Genomic DNA, 13,507 nt, shown 5'->3' with positions numbered 1-13,507 from the left:
TTTTTTAATACTTTTACAATTTTTTCAATTTTTCTGTTTAAATTTTATTTAACATCTTTTTTTCTAATGTCAACTGGTACAAATAACTAACACACAAAAATATCCAAAAAAGTGAAGTAAATAAGCGACGTATCTTCAAAAAAAGTAAAAAAAAATAAAAAAAAAATAAAAATGAAATTTTAAAAAAGTTAAACAAAAATTCAAAAAAAGGTTAAATAATAACCAAAAGATGACAGCAAAAAAAACAGTAAAAAAAAATCAAGCGATGCCAGCGAGTTAAGTGAAAAATTTGGCACACCAGCTATTGTGACATTTTTCTTCATTGCAATTTTGTTTCTCTTTCTCTATTTACATATGTACACTTTGTTGTTGTTGTTGTTGTTTTTACCATCATTCGCGTCAGACGCCTGTTAAACGCTGTCTAAATTAATGCGCATTTAATTCGCATAATTTCGCCTGACTTATGAATTGTTTATTTGATTTGAGTGGCTGTGTGGCAATTTCGTAGTCAATGAGGCTGCACGAGTTTTCATTTATTTTGGGGAAAAATATTAACTCTCTTCATCTTTTCAATGTTTATGACTGCTCACGCCACTTTTGTTACTGTTATTATTTACAAAATGATGCGACTTTTTTCGATCATATGGATGCCTAAAGAGAAACATCAGATAGATTACCTAATTGATTGCTCACATGTCTGGGCTTGTGCCCGAGCTCAAGCACAATTCTTCTTCTTCTTCAAACTTCTTTTTGGCGTAGACACCGCTTACGAGTTTACAATAGCACGCCCGTCGTTTTTCATTTCATTGTTTGGCGCCAAGGAGATTCCGCGTGTAGCCTCCTCTCCTTTGCTTCCCTCAGTGGGTACTGCGTCGAATACTCTCAAAGCTGTAGTGTTTTCATCCACTCGGACGACAAGACCTAGCCACTGTAGCCGCTGTATTTTAACGCCCTGAACTGTGTCGTTGCCGACAAACGTGATTTCTCACATGTCTTCTTTTATTTAGATAGTCTCATTTATTTTCATCCAACCTTTGTTAAACTTGTTCCATATCTTGCAAACCTCATATTCTTCTGATATGAGCTAAACTGCAAGAGCTCTAGTAAAGTCTTCAACTTCGGCGGTGTTCGCCTTTCCCTATATAAATTAACTAGTCATTATTCAATCATAGTCCACGTGATGAAGTCAAACACTTAATCAGTTGCGTTTGGCCACAGCGGAATCGTCGGAAATTTTAAAGTCGATGAGTTTGCAAGCTTGCAAGAATGGGTGTCCTTACCTGGAATTTAGGAAGATGGAACCTAGCAGTTGTTTTCCTGTCTTCATGCATTCAGGCGTTGTATATATGGGCCTCGTGTGAGCTTGGCTAGCATCCGGCACTTGTGGGGTCGATCTCGGTATATTGATCTGGTTCAGAGTGTAATCCATTAAACTACTAGCTCTTAGCAAGGTTCACAAGACCGCAATGAGATTTGTTCAAACTGAACACGGCCACATTGGTATTCACAATTAAATATTTTTGAGGACGCTACTTGTGAAAGATGCCGAAATGAATATGAAGTTGACGGAATATGGAAGCATCTCGGTTGCCATACTTTTCACGAACGCGTTGAATGCGCTGGGTTAGATATTAGCCGGCTCACTGCATTTTTATCTGGCGCTTTACCGATAAGCGACGGGCAAATGTTTCGTCTGCACTCGTACCTGAGATCCAAGTGCAAGAGTTTTCTGTCTTCACACAAGTCAATGTCCTTAGCAGTCCCAATCCTAAACCTAAAGGTATTCTGCTGAAACTCATTGCAGTTATTCGTGCGTGTGGCTCAATGATTCCCTCTGCCCATAGAGCACACAATGACCTAGTGACCTGAAGCTAAGTTCAATAATGTCTTTTTTTTAAGTAGTGGGAAGCATCAAAAGCTGGAGTGCGGAATTTCAATCCGCTAAGTCTAACCTTCTGCCAACCCCAGATTCTCTCACGGAATCACCTGATTAAGTATGACTTCGTGGGAGTAATAAAACATTTAGATCTCCTCAATAGCACTGACTGAAGGACGGCTAATCTGCTGTACATGTCACAGTTTTGTCATGATTGCGGCTACCGCATCGCTGACAGCTTTCCATATCTCAGTGGACTGAAACATGAATGTCGTCATTTTCCTCCGCAAAACTATCACCGAGCGTAGTTCTAAGTTTTTCCAATAATGTAATATATGCTCAGACCTTCAAAGCACGCTGAACACGTCGGAATATTCGGACTAATGTAGTGCTGAAGTCTGTACAGGTGGCTTCTAAAGCACCCATGTCAACTTAGTATTTGGGTTTGTTGGAAATCCAGATCCCCATGTCGTCTGTCTATTCACAAATGGATGTCCGGTATCAGCCTGTGGGTCTACTGTCCTTTGAGTAAAGCCATCGCTGCTGCCATATTGTTAAGTTTTTGATTAGCTCTTCTCTTTTGGCTCCTATAGATGGCTGGGATACCCGTTCGTATTTGTTACCCTTGATGTAAAGTCTAGAAGGTTATATAATTTGTGAGTTTCCAAAATAAATTCTAGAAAAGTCCTAACGCTGTGACCACAGTTGCAATCAATTTAGCCCTTAAGCCAAGCTTATACTATAATTTAAGTGATATATAGTTACTTATGCAATATATTATCTGTCGAATAAAGAGTGCATTGCCAAAAGGTAATTGTCAAAATATTTACACCCAACCATCTCGGCAAATATGCAAATCGAGCGACTTGACCCAACACCACTCTTTATCTTTGTGTAGAAGGAAAGAAAGCGAACGAACAGTAAGCGTGGAAGCAAAAACCAAATGACATTCTTAGCGCATACATAAGTAGTAGAGAAGACGGGAGCGAGGCATGTAGTGCCTCAGTATTTGCGTGATTTTTATGCCTAAGCATGTGCAACCGTTGCGGATGTTTACGAGTGGCAGTTGTTGTTGTAGTAGCATATAAATTTTACATAATAATGTCAGCTTATATGAGTATTCATTGTAACTGGCAGCCGTGGCGCAACTACAGGACCTTTTACAGCGACACTTATGAAAGTGCGCTCCGAAAAAATGCACACACACGTACATGTGTATGAGTATGAGTATTTGCGCTGCTCTTGTTGAGATATGCAAATGTGAAACCAAATCAAATATGAACTAGGCTGCATAATTCATTGAGCAGTGCAAGAGCAAGTGGGTATAAGAGTATGTAAATTATGTTTGTTTGTGTATAAGTGTAGGAGTGTAAGGGTCGCTAACTATCTAAAGCTACTGTTGTCGCACGTGATGCGGTGGCGGTTTGGAAGTCGGGCATGAAAAGTGCAAAAACTGCGTTTGAAGATTTTGTGCCAAATTTGTATGTGGATGAGAGCGGGTTGAAATGAAAAGGTCGTTTATGAGGGAAATGTTCTATGGAGCATTCGGCACCACATTGCTTAGGAGACTATAATTGACCAACATCTTCAATAAAAAGTTCGCAGTTGGAACTGGGGTCCACTTATTTGGTATCAGGGGTTTCGAGCCGGCGATTATTAAGGTTGATCAACTTTTTCCGTAAATAGTTTGCAAGAGGCACTGGCGTTTGACATTTTTTGGTCATAAGGTGATCCAACTTGAGCTCATTTGATGCTTAATTGGTACACTGGAAAGATACCAAATGTCAATTCGAGATACCAAGTGCAGCCAGGTCCTCTCCACCTGATCTCTCCAACGCAGTAGAGGTCTTTCTCTTCTTCTGCTTTGCTCGGTGTGTATTGCGTCAAATACTCTCAGAGCTGGAGTAGTTTTTCCAATCGGACGACATGACCTAGCCAGCTCTGCACCATATATCAGGAAGGGAATAATGAGTGACTAAGAGTCAGTTTTTTTGAAACAAGCTTCTACAAAACCTTACTGTATAATCTCGGGTATAAAATCTAATGTTTGAAAGTATCGCTTGCACAGAGTCGGATTTTTGTATATAGTATATAACTCCATATCTAACTCGATAAGTTTTAGATGATACATAACTATTATACTCTGCAGCAACATGTTGCAAGCGTATAAAAATACATATCTCTGAATTTTCGTACAGCAGTTCGCCTTTACGTCAAAGTATTCGAAATATTCTAATAGTGCGCCCTTGAAAAAGGGAAGGACACAATTTCAATAGAAAATTGAAAAAAACCGGAAAATCAACACGCCAAATAAACAATTTGCTGGAATTTTTGAAATATTTACTAAGCCAACTTTACGACGATACTTTTGTTGGCAAACAAAAATATTTGCTTATGCAAAACTTTCTCGAGAATGTACTTTAGTTATGCTTATTTTTGCATACTTGTTTGTTTGTATTTTTAGTTTTCAATTAACATTGTTGTAGAATGGAGGAAAGAGGAAAAATTAAAAAAAAAGCGTTAATTACTTTTTTATTTATCAAAATTTTTTCATGTTTCTAGTATTGACGATAACCATGCACGTACTTTTTTAAAAATACATTTGGTTTTTGTGTTTCAGATGATCCAAACATGAGAAATCGTGTCTGCCGGTGAAAAATGCATCTCATTCACCCAACCATTTCTCCGTCAGACATCATCAAAAAATTCCGAAAAAATTTGTTTATGCAATCCAAAATATACCTCTTGATATGTGAAAAAAGTTTTATTGTAGAATAAAATTTTCTATGAACAAAATTGTCAAGAAAACAGGTTAGACCCTATTCACACCTGAAGGTTTTGTTACAGTCGCCGGTTGAAACCCATCACAAATGCCACTTACTTAACAATTCATGGATCTTAAATATCATTTTATTTATACCTTGAACAGTGTATGTTATGGGAAGTTTGCCACGATATTTGTAATACCTCAAAGACAAACGAGAGAGACAAACAAGGGAGAATCTATAAATACGCATATTAATGAATAGCCGACCAGTCAGCGTATCCCTGACTTTGTGACGTTGGTCTTAAATTTCGCAAAAGTCCTTTTCCCGCCAAGTAGCGACTCGTTTATCGGAACCCGCAACATCGGGAAACTATAGCATATTGCTACCTAGCAAACTGATCAACCAAACTTATGTTCTTGTATGAACAATTTTTTTATTTGACAAGTTATATTTAGGAAAATTGGCATAGGTTTTTGTCGAAAGAAGAACTACAATCTCCGGACATTTTGTTCAGATCGGAATATTATAACATATAGTTGTTATATAAACTGGTCGATCAAACTTAAGATCTTGTATGAACAACTTTTTTATTTGACAAGTTATGCTCACTAAATTTGGCATGGATTGCTCTCCAAAGTGTTTCTAAAATATTCGATCAGAATAGTTCAGATCGGATCACTATAGCATATAGCTGTCATACATACTAACCGATCCGATAACCGATAACCCTATAGAAAAACTTTTTATTTGACAAAGGTATCTTCACGAAATTTGGCATGGATTTATGAAGAAAAAATCGATATAATCTGCGAACATATTGTCCAGACCGTACAACTACATACATACATACTACATAACTGATCGATCAAATTCAAGATAATGATCTTTTTATACCCTTTTACATGTACTATAAAAATCGCACCGGTAAAGGGTATATTGCTCTACCCTTTTATGCTATAAAAAGCTTAGCTCTGAAAGTTGCTCTGAAGGGTTGATCTTGTTTATGTTTTTTGTAAGGTTTTGAAACCCATCCTTATTCATCAAACTCTGCATTCGATTTCGTCGATCTTTTTCAATAGTCAGAGTAACTATTTCTGTGTACTATTTCGATATGTTTTGAACTATTCCGTATTGATATTCCCAAAACATATGTATCACCTCAACTAATTCTTTAGGATGCCTGCGCCTGTCGCGAATTTTAACAGACTCTGCGGCCTCACAATCGATAACTGCTCCAGTGTATCATACCGCGTGGACAGATGTTTACAGCGTAGTCTTGCCAATGCGGGACAAGTGCGTGAGATGCTCCATTGTTTCGCTGATTCCCTACTCTAGACATTTCCTGCAGTCTACTCGATCTATCAGCCCCAATTTGCGTGCGTGTGTTGCCTCCAGATAGAAATCATTTAAATGCGCTACTGTAAAGTACCGTTAGAAGTACTGTTCACTTATAGCAAATTACTGTATACAGTGCATGGGAAAAGTGCAACATTCAATTGCTTTGAAAACATGTTTTCTTCGACTATTGCTTATTTTACACTTCAACTTTTGCTGTAACTATTTTTGTGCGACATTTTTTAAGTTAGAATTTTATGCCAAATTGCATACCGCACCTTTGTCACTTCAACACTTGAGGTTCATTTGAATTTCTGCTAGACTTCGCTGACGTCAGAGGCGTTTAAATAGTTGCCAATGCGATGCGCCAGCAATTTCGTGTTATTTATACGTTGTAAATGCATTATAAAACCAAAATAAAACAATAAAAAACATACTTCCTTAGTGCAACTGCTTTTTTTTCATTTACATTAAAATAAAAAAAGAAATTTTGTAATACAAACTCATCAAAAAGTTGAAATTCCAAATGAAATGCGTGACTGTTGGGAAAAGTGCATTGTTGACAACTCTTATTAATACACAACATTTATGAGTTCTATAACCCAGCAGCTAGCCTTCCCCATAGCCTGGCGCTCATATATTGGCTGATATGCTTGGCGCTTTTCCGCCACCCGACGCTGTGGCGCGGGGTTGCGCGCGCCGCTGTAGTATTTGCTTAAACTATATGCCTTACACAAACGCACACATACACACACATACTGGCATCCAAGCCAACTCATGCACTGCATACCAGCGCGCTTAGAGCGCGTCACTCAAGCCGGTTTCCGTTGCAGTCAACAAATGTTAATCGCCTGTTTTTATGTGTGCGCCACACACACACAAATAGTTAGTACATATCCGTTAGTACTATCCAAGTAAACTGTAGAACTAACAGTTTTAATAGCGTCTTAATGTTGTAGCAGTCTATACGCGCCAACAACAACAATGCTTAATAAATACACTCATTGCGCTGTAAAGCACCCCCAACCCTGAAAGACAAGTGGGTTTTCACACACTATGCGTTATGCGCTTTGAGGCTCTGTCGCATCCGCCTGCCGGCGGGCTGTGTACACATACGACACCACCATAACGTGCGTACACCGCACGCGCGCCCTTAGTACCCAGCCAAAGTTCGCCTTGCTTGGTTGTAAGTCTTTTGCGCGCCGCAGTGTTTGCCGACTCCTTAGCCACACCCGCCGCGCGGCGCGCACTTACATAGCCTGCGCGCCGCCTATGTCACGCGGCACTATATGTTCTTACTTGTGTTTTGTTGTGTTGTGTTGTTGGTTTGTCATTTTTTATTTTATGCGGAAGCTACAAATATCTGCGTCGTTATAGCGTCTCGGCGCATTCGTTTCGTTGGCTTTGTAACGCGCGGTTTAAAGCGTACTCACTGTGTGTACCGCCATATTACTCCCACTACTAAGTGCCTAACTAACTACTACTTATCTAATAGCATACTTACTTATTTATTTACTTGCTTCCTGGTTTGTGTCTTATCACTTTTGCTCTTGTTGTGCATTTTCATATTTAATTTGTTGCGTGGTTTTCGTTGATTTTTTTTTTTTTTGAGTTTTGGTGAATTCAAATTTTTTCGTGCGCACGTGTTGTAACGGTAACCACAGCAGTGTCCTTTGACAGCCTGTTGGCGGGCGCATGCATAAATTATTTTTTGTGCCGCAGTGTAACAGCGATTCCAGGTGTACAGTGTCTCGAAGTGAGTGAAAGGTGGCTAGAAATGTGCCTTGTGAGGACAGTGTGTGAAAAGAAAATTAATTTTTTGGTTAAATTGAGGAATATGTGAAATGTGGAGAAAATTTTAATTTTTTCCAACAAAAAGTTATTAAAAAAAATTTGTTAATATAAATACATTTTAACTTATCAAAGACAAAATACTAAATATTTCCTTCAAAAAAAATATATCAAAATTTAAAGTTTTTATTTTTTTTCTCAAAAAACTATTAAAATTTTTTATTACATAAATATTTAAAAAAAAAAAAATTATTAACAAATAAAATATAAAATAAGAGATATGTGGATTTTAGAAAAAATAGAAAATTTTATCGTAAAAAAATTTTAAAATTTTTTAATAAAAAGTAAAAAAATATTATAAATTTTTTATGTTAAAAAATTATAAAAAAATATTTGTTTTATATAATAATTTTTAATTTTTAAAAATATTTATAAATAAGAGAATGAGGTGGATCATAGAAAAAATATTAAATATTTTTCGACAAAAAAATTTTACAAAAATATATAAAAAATAAAATATAGATTAAGATACACATATATCTTATCATAGCAAAAATGTTAAATTTTATAGTCAAAAAAATAATTTAAAAAACTTGAAAATTTTGATATTAAAAATGAAAAAAATATTTTTAATATAAATAAATTTTTAATTACATACATACATATATTTATCAATCAATAAGAAGATAAAATCTTTTCCTAAAAAAAATTATTAAAATTTTTTTATAAAAATATTTTTTAAATAAAAAAATATTAACAAATAGAAAAATATAAAATTGTATGGACAAAAAATTATTAAAATTTGTAATAAATTTTTTTTTTACAAAATTGAAATTTTCATGTTAAAAAATTACAAAAAAAATATTTTTATATATCTTAATTTTTAAATATATTTATAAATAAGAGGATAAGGCGGGTTACAGAAAAAAAATTAGATTTTTTTCGACAAAAAATAAAATATAATTAAGATATATGTGGATCATAGAAAAAATATTAAATGTTATCGTCAAAAAAATATTATAATTTTTTAATAAAAAAAATTAAAAAAAACTTTCCTCATTTGCGTGAACTTCTCACGTGAAGGAGCAGTTAGCTTATACACAGGCAAGTAGAGGAACTAAAAAACCTATATATCCAAATCGGCAGCTCATTACGCTGATGATTTATACATATGTATATGTATTTTGAGGGGTCTTCAACACTTCTTTCTGGGTATTACAAACTTTAAGCAACAAGGATGTGAATAATAAAATTACAAAAAATTACTCATGCCATATTTGGTATATGATCTTTCTCCTGGATTTCAAATAATTAAATAAATAATATGCAATTGATGTCTGACAACGCTTTTTAAACGTGCCGGAGAAACTCAAGCGATATATATATATATGAATATATGTATATTCATAAGTATTATTATCCTGTGCGACAGGCAGCTTACGTTCCAACGCACCGATTTATCAACGCGCGCGACGAAGGCAACAAACGCCTCGAATGACGTAAAAGAACTTACGCACAACTGTGCGCATAAAATAGTAGCTTTGAATTAACTATGAGACTGTCGATCCCAAATCAATGTCAACTTACATACAAGTACATGCTTATACATAATAGATGTCAGTGTATGTGTGAACTTGCCCACATATATTAAGTCAAGTTTTGTTTTCCTTTTTGGCAAATGTGACAGAAAAGGGCAAATAGCAGGCAGAGTTGAATTTTTATTGAATAAGCGGCATTGAGCTGATTTTTTTTGTATGTTTGAAAATTTACTTTCCGTTTTGATACTTGATACTTTGCGGAAATTAAAAAAAAAAATTATGAAAAGATTTTTGAAGTAAATCGGGGTTAAATATTATATAATATTGACACAACTGTATTTTTAAAGGAGTATTCAGAAACGGCAGAAGAAGGTCTATTTATGTAAGATTTTTTAAAGTTCTTTTGGAAAAACTTATTCAGGCCGGAATGAATTTGGTTTTTGAGCGGCTTTTTCGTGGTTTTTTGGTGTCTGCTGGATTTTTCACATCCATTCTGATGTTTGTTGGCTTGTTTGCATGTCAAATTCTTAAACCCATGTCTCATCGGCAATTAAATATAATGCTCTCCATGAATCTGGGATTGGAATTCGTACGATCAAGCATGTTCAAAGATACCTGTTTACGGTACCCTTTTTGAAAAAGTAAAATAGTTATATTGGGACGAGTAGAGTAAGAATGCATATCATACCCAAAATAGCCACCAAGATCATTCGAATGGACTTGAGAGATGTAGAGCTCTCTTACCATCTTTCTAACACTTCCCTGATGATTTTCATTCGAAAATATTTACTAATAGTTTGTAAAAAAATTATATATAAAAAATATTATCATACAAAAATGAGATTATATATAATAACATTTTCTCTCTCTCTCTCTCTATCTTTGCAGTTAATTACGCGCATTTTATACATAACATGTTCCTCCACACATTTGGAATACGACCAATTGATATTTGAAAGTCGAACAAAATGGATAAACGCTCAAACGTAGCAAGAACATATTTAAGCAGTTGATAAAGAAACAAAAAAAACATAAATTTACGCACTTACTAGTAATTTTCAAACAAAAAAAAAACACAGAAAAATTATAACCACTCTTAAAAAATTCGACGAACTAAAGGATTGAGTAGGAAATTATGCTTGAAAAAGAATACAAAAATCGATGAAAGCAAACAAGAATTATTCTTATTATAATAAAACTAAAAGTAATTGCTAATCTCTCTTTCTCTCCCTATATATACATATATATAAACGATTCTAGCCGTTTTACGCTTGTCTTCACTATAGTCAAATATAGAAAACTTTAATAAGCAGCGAAAGTAAAGCAAGTAAACACTACAAGAAGAAAACACCAGCTTATAGCAATTAAAAAAATATATAAAAATATTTAGTAGTAGTCCAACAAATTCAGGGAGCGCCATAAATTGCATAGATAAAATTGCTTTAAATTAGCTACGCTGGCACTGGTATCTTCCGTACGCTTCCAACGCCGCCGTAGAAGAAGTAAATAGCAAAAAAAAATATAAAAATATATATATTATATAATTAAATATAAAAAAGAAGGTTTGTTAGTTTCCAATTAAAGAAAATATAATATAAATAAAATATATATATGTATTGGAATGCAGCGCAGTTGACCAACGCCGCGCCAATTAAGCGAAACGAAACACCTTAAAATCATTTCAAGCAAATATATGTAAGAAATATTTCTAATTAGACGCTGAGCAATATAATTTAGTTCTTTAAACCAAACAAGCTTTTCGTAAATCGTGCGGAGCAAAGCAATTAAGCAATTGAGCAAACAATTAAAGCATTAACTAAGCAAGCGAGGAGTAAAAAACAAATAATAAAAATTTCGAAAAAAATAAAAATTAAAAGAATGAAATAAAAAATTACAAAAATAATAAAGATTGCGAAAAAATAATAAAAATTACAAAAATAATAAGGATTGCGAAAAAATAATAAAAAATTACAAAGAAAATAATAATAAAAATTAAAAAACAAAATAATAAAAATAAAAAAAAAAATATTAAAAAATAAAAAAAAATATTAAAAATTAAATAAAAAAATTTTAAAAATTACAAAAACTTTAAAATAATAAAATCACATAAAACAAACAAAACTAAAGAAGAAGAAGAGTATAAAACGCGCACATTCGAAAATATTACTGCTTCCTAATTTAGTAAGAGTGAACCGAAAACCGTTTGTAATTATTTAGAAAACGCATCTAGTAAATATAGCCGATCATCAAGCATACTATCAAACCAAAATCCTTCTAATAACAACTTGTTTATTGCAGCGAGCAAACACTTAAAAAAGCAACTTAAAGAAGTACGCAAAAAAGTCCACAAAAAAAATTTCGCAAAAAAAATTCTACACACGCGTGTGAAATTTCTACTTTGCATTCAAACCTACCTACTTATAATCCACGTCTACCGTCAGCTCCAGCACGCGCCGTACCAACAAAACGGAGAGTGTACAGAAGAAGAAAGAAAATTCATCGAAAACCACAAGCAACTTACTGTAATTTAAATAATTAATTGCAAAATAACAGTAAATAGTGTCAGTCAAACGAACAACAACCACAAGCCATTCCATTGTAAACTACGCAATTTCTAGTTCTAACCTCTAAACTATCTAACAATTAAACGCAATTTGATAAAATCAAAGTCAACTCTACCCAACTACTTACAATATACTATATATATATAGAAATACTACTTACCCTATAAACTATACATACCATACGAGTTAAAAAGCAAATAAATTAGAAAAAATAAATAAAAAATAAAAACTACAAAATCCAACAAACACAAAATGGAGGGTTCAAATAGTCCACGTGATATGCTGCTGCTCAATGGGCATGCCGAAGGTGCCGCGCATCACTTGGGCCTAACAAATGGCGTAGCTAGCGGCAGTAACAGTTTGCCAGCTGGCAATGTGAAAACCGATCACTTTAATGGTGATGATATATCGTCGAGCAGTTTTATGTCCATTCCACAATTCTATGCGGGACGTAGTGTATTCATAACCGGAGGCACTGGATTTATGGGAAAGGTGAGTGAAGAAAACTAGAAATTCTAAGAGTGAACATGTAAAGTGTTTATTTAATAATGAAAGTTTGCAATATGAAAACATGGTTATAAAAGCTTTTATTTAAATATGAAAGCTCAATGGGTGGCCTTATGAAAGCATAAATTATAATAAAAATTATGAAAGATAGAAGGTATATAAGTTATATATGAATATAATATATAAAATATAAAAAATAATTACATAAAGAAAAAGTATTGCAGTGAAAGCTTCAAAATGTAGAATATAAAAGCTTTCATGATATAAAACGATTTAATCGATCAGTGCTTGACCCTAGAGACATAAAATTATAATCAAAATTATGAAAAAAGCATACATATATATTATAAAATAATATAATATTATAATAAAAAAATATAAAAAATATAATACTGACATATAGGAAAAATATTGAAGTGAAAGCTTCGCAATGTAGAATATAAAGAGTGATGCCTACTTTTTATAAAGAAAAACAAAAAAAACCTTCAAATTTAAAGCGAAATATTCATAATCATTCCAAATAACATTCTCTGATATTAATTTGTTGAAGATTATCTCTTTCAAATATTGTCCGTGGCTACATCTGAGACGGTCCATCCGTTGAGTCCAGCTTTCAATGACTCCTTCGAGCATTTCGACTGGTAATTGGAGAATAAAAGATGTGATGTTTTGCTCAAAGGCCTGTATCGAAGCGGGATTGTTCGCAAACACTTTAGCCTTTACATATCCTCACAGCAAAAAGTCTGATATCCCAAGATCGACAGACCCAAAGCGTGAAATTATCTGTTCATCGAAGTGTTCTCTCAATAAATCTAACGATTGTTGTGATGTTTTGAAACCAAACGTCGCCGACGGTTATCATGGCGCGATAACGATCGCCATTAACGATAACGTTCTCACCGGCATAATTTTTGAAGAAATATGAACCGTTGATTCCACCGTCCCACAAACCATACTAAACCGTTGTTTTTTCTGGTTGAAATGGCAGCGCTTGAATCTCTTGAGGTTGCTCCTCGTCCCAAATGCGGCAATTTTGCTATTTTTATACACATTGAGCCAAAAATGGGCCTCATCGTAGAACAAAATTTGGCTCGAAAACGTCAGATGTTCTTGGAACATTTCAAGAGC

The 13,507-nt window shown here is 34.1% G+C and overlaps 1 protein-coding gene across 10 annotated transcripts in view; it reads left to right on the top strand.

Annotated features, from left to right (window-relative positions):
* Positions 1-13,507, top strand: part of LOC105226693 (putative fatty acyl-CoA reductase CG5065) — a 90,790-nt gene that overhangs the window by 60,919 nt on the left and 16,364 nt on the right. For 2 of the 10 annotated variants that reach the window (XM_049451549.1, XM_049451550.1), the window contains 2 exons: positions 10,197-10,512; positions 11,607-12,364. In XM_049451549.1, the coding sequence (XP_049307506.1) occupies positions 12,125-12,364 (240 nt within the window). In that variant the 5' untranslated portion in view covers positions 10,197-10,512; positions 11,607-12,124. Of the gene's footprint in view, positions 1-7,351; positions 7,506-10,196; positions 10,811-11,470; positions 11,490-11,606; positions 12,365-13,507 lie in introns of those variants that run through there. The other 8 variants (XM_049451551.1, XM_049451553.1, XM_049451556.1 and 5 more) reach the window with 8 other exon arrangements.

This window comes from Bactrocera dorsalis, chromosome 3, assembly GCF_023373825.1.
Source record: "Bactrocera dorsalis isolate Fly_Bdor chromosome 3, ASM2337382v1, whole genome shotgun sequence".
NCBI lineage: Eukaryota > Metazoa > Arthropoda > Insecta > Diptera > Tephritidae > Bactrocera > Bactrocera dorsalis.
The sequence above is the reverse complement of the archived record's forward strand: the minus strand, read 5'-3'. Positions and strand labels throughout refer to the sequence as shown.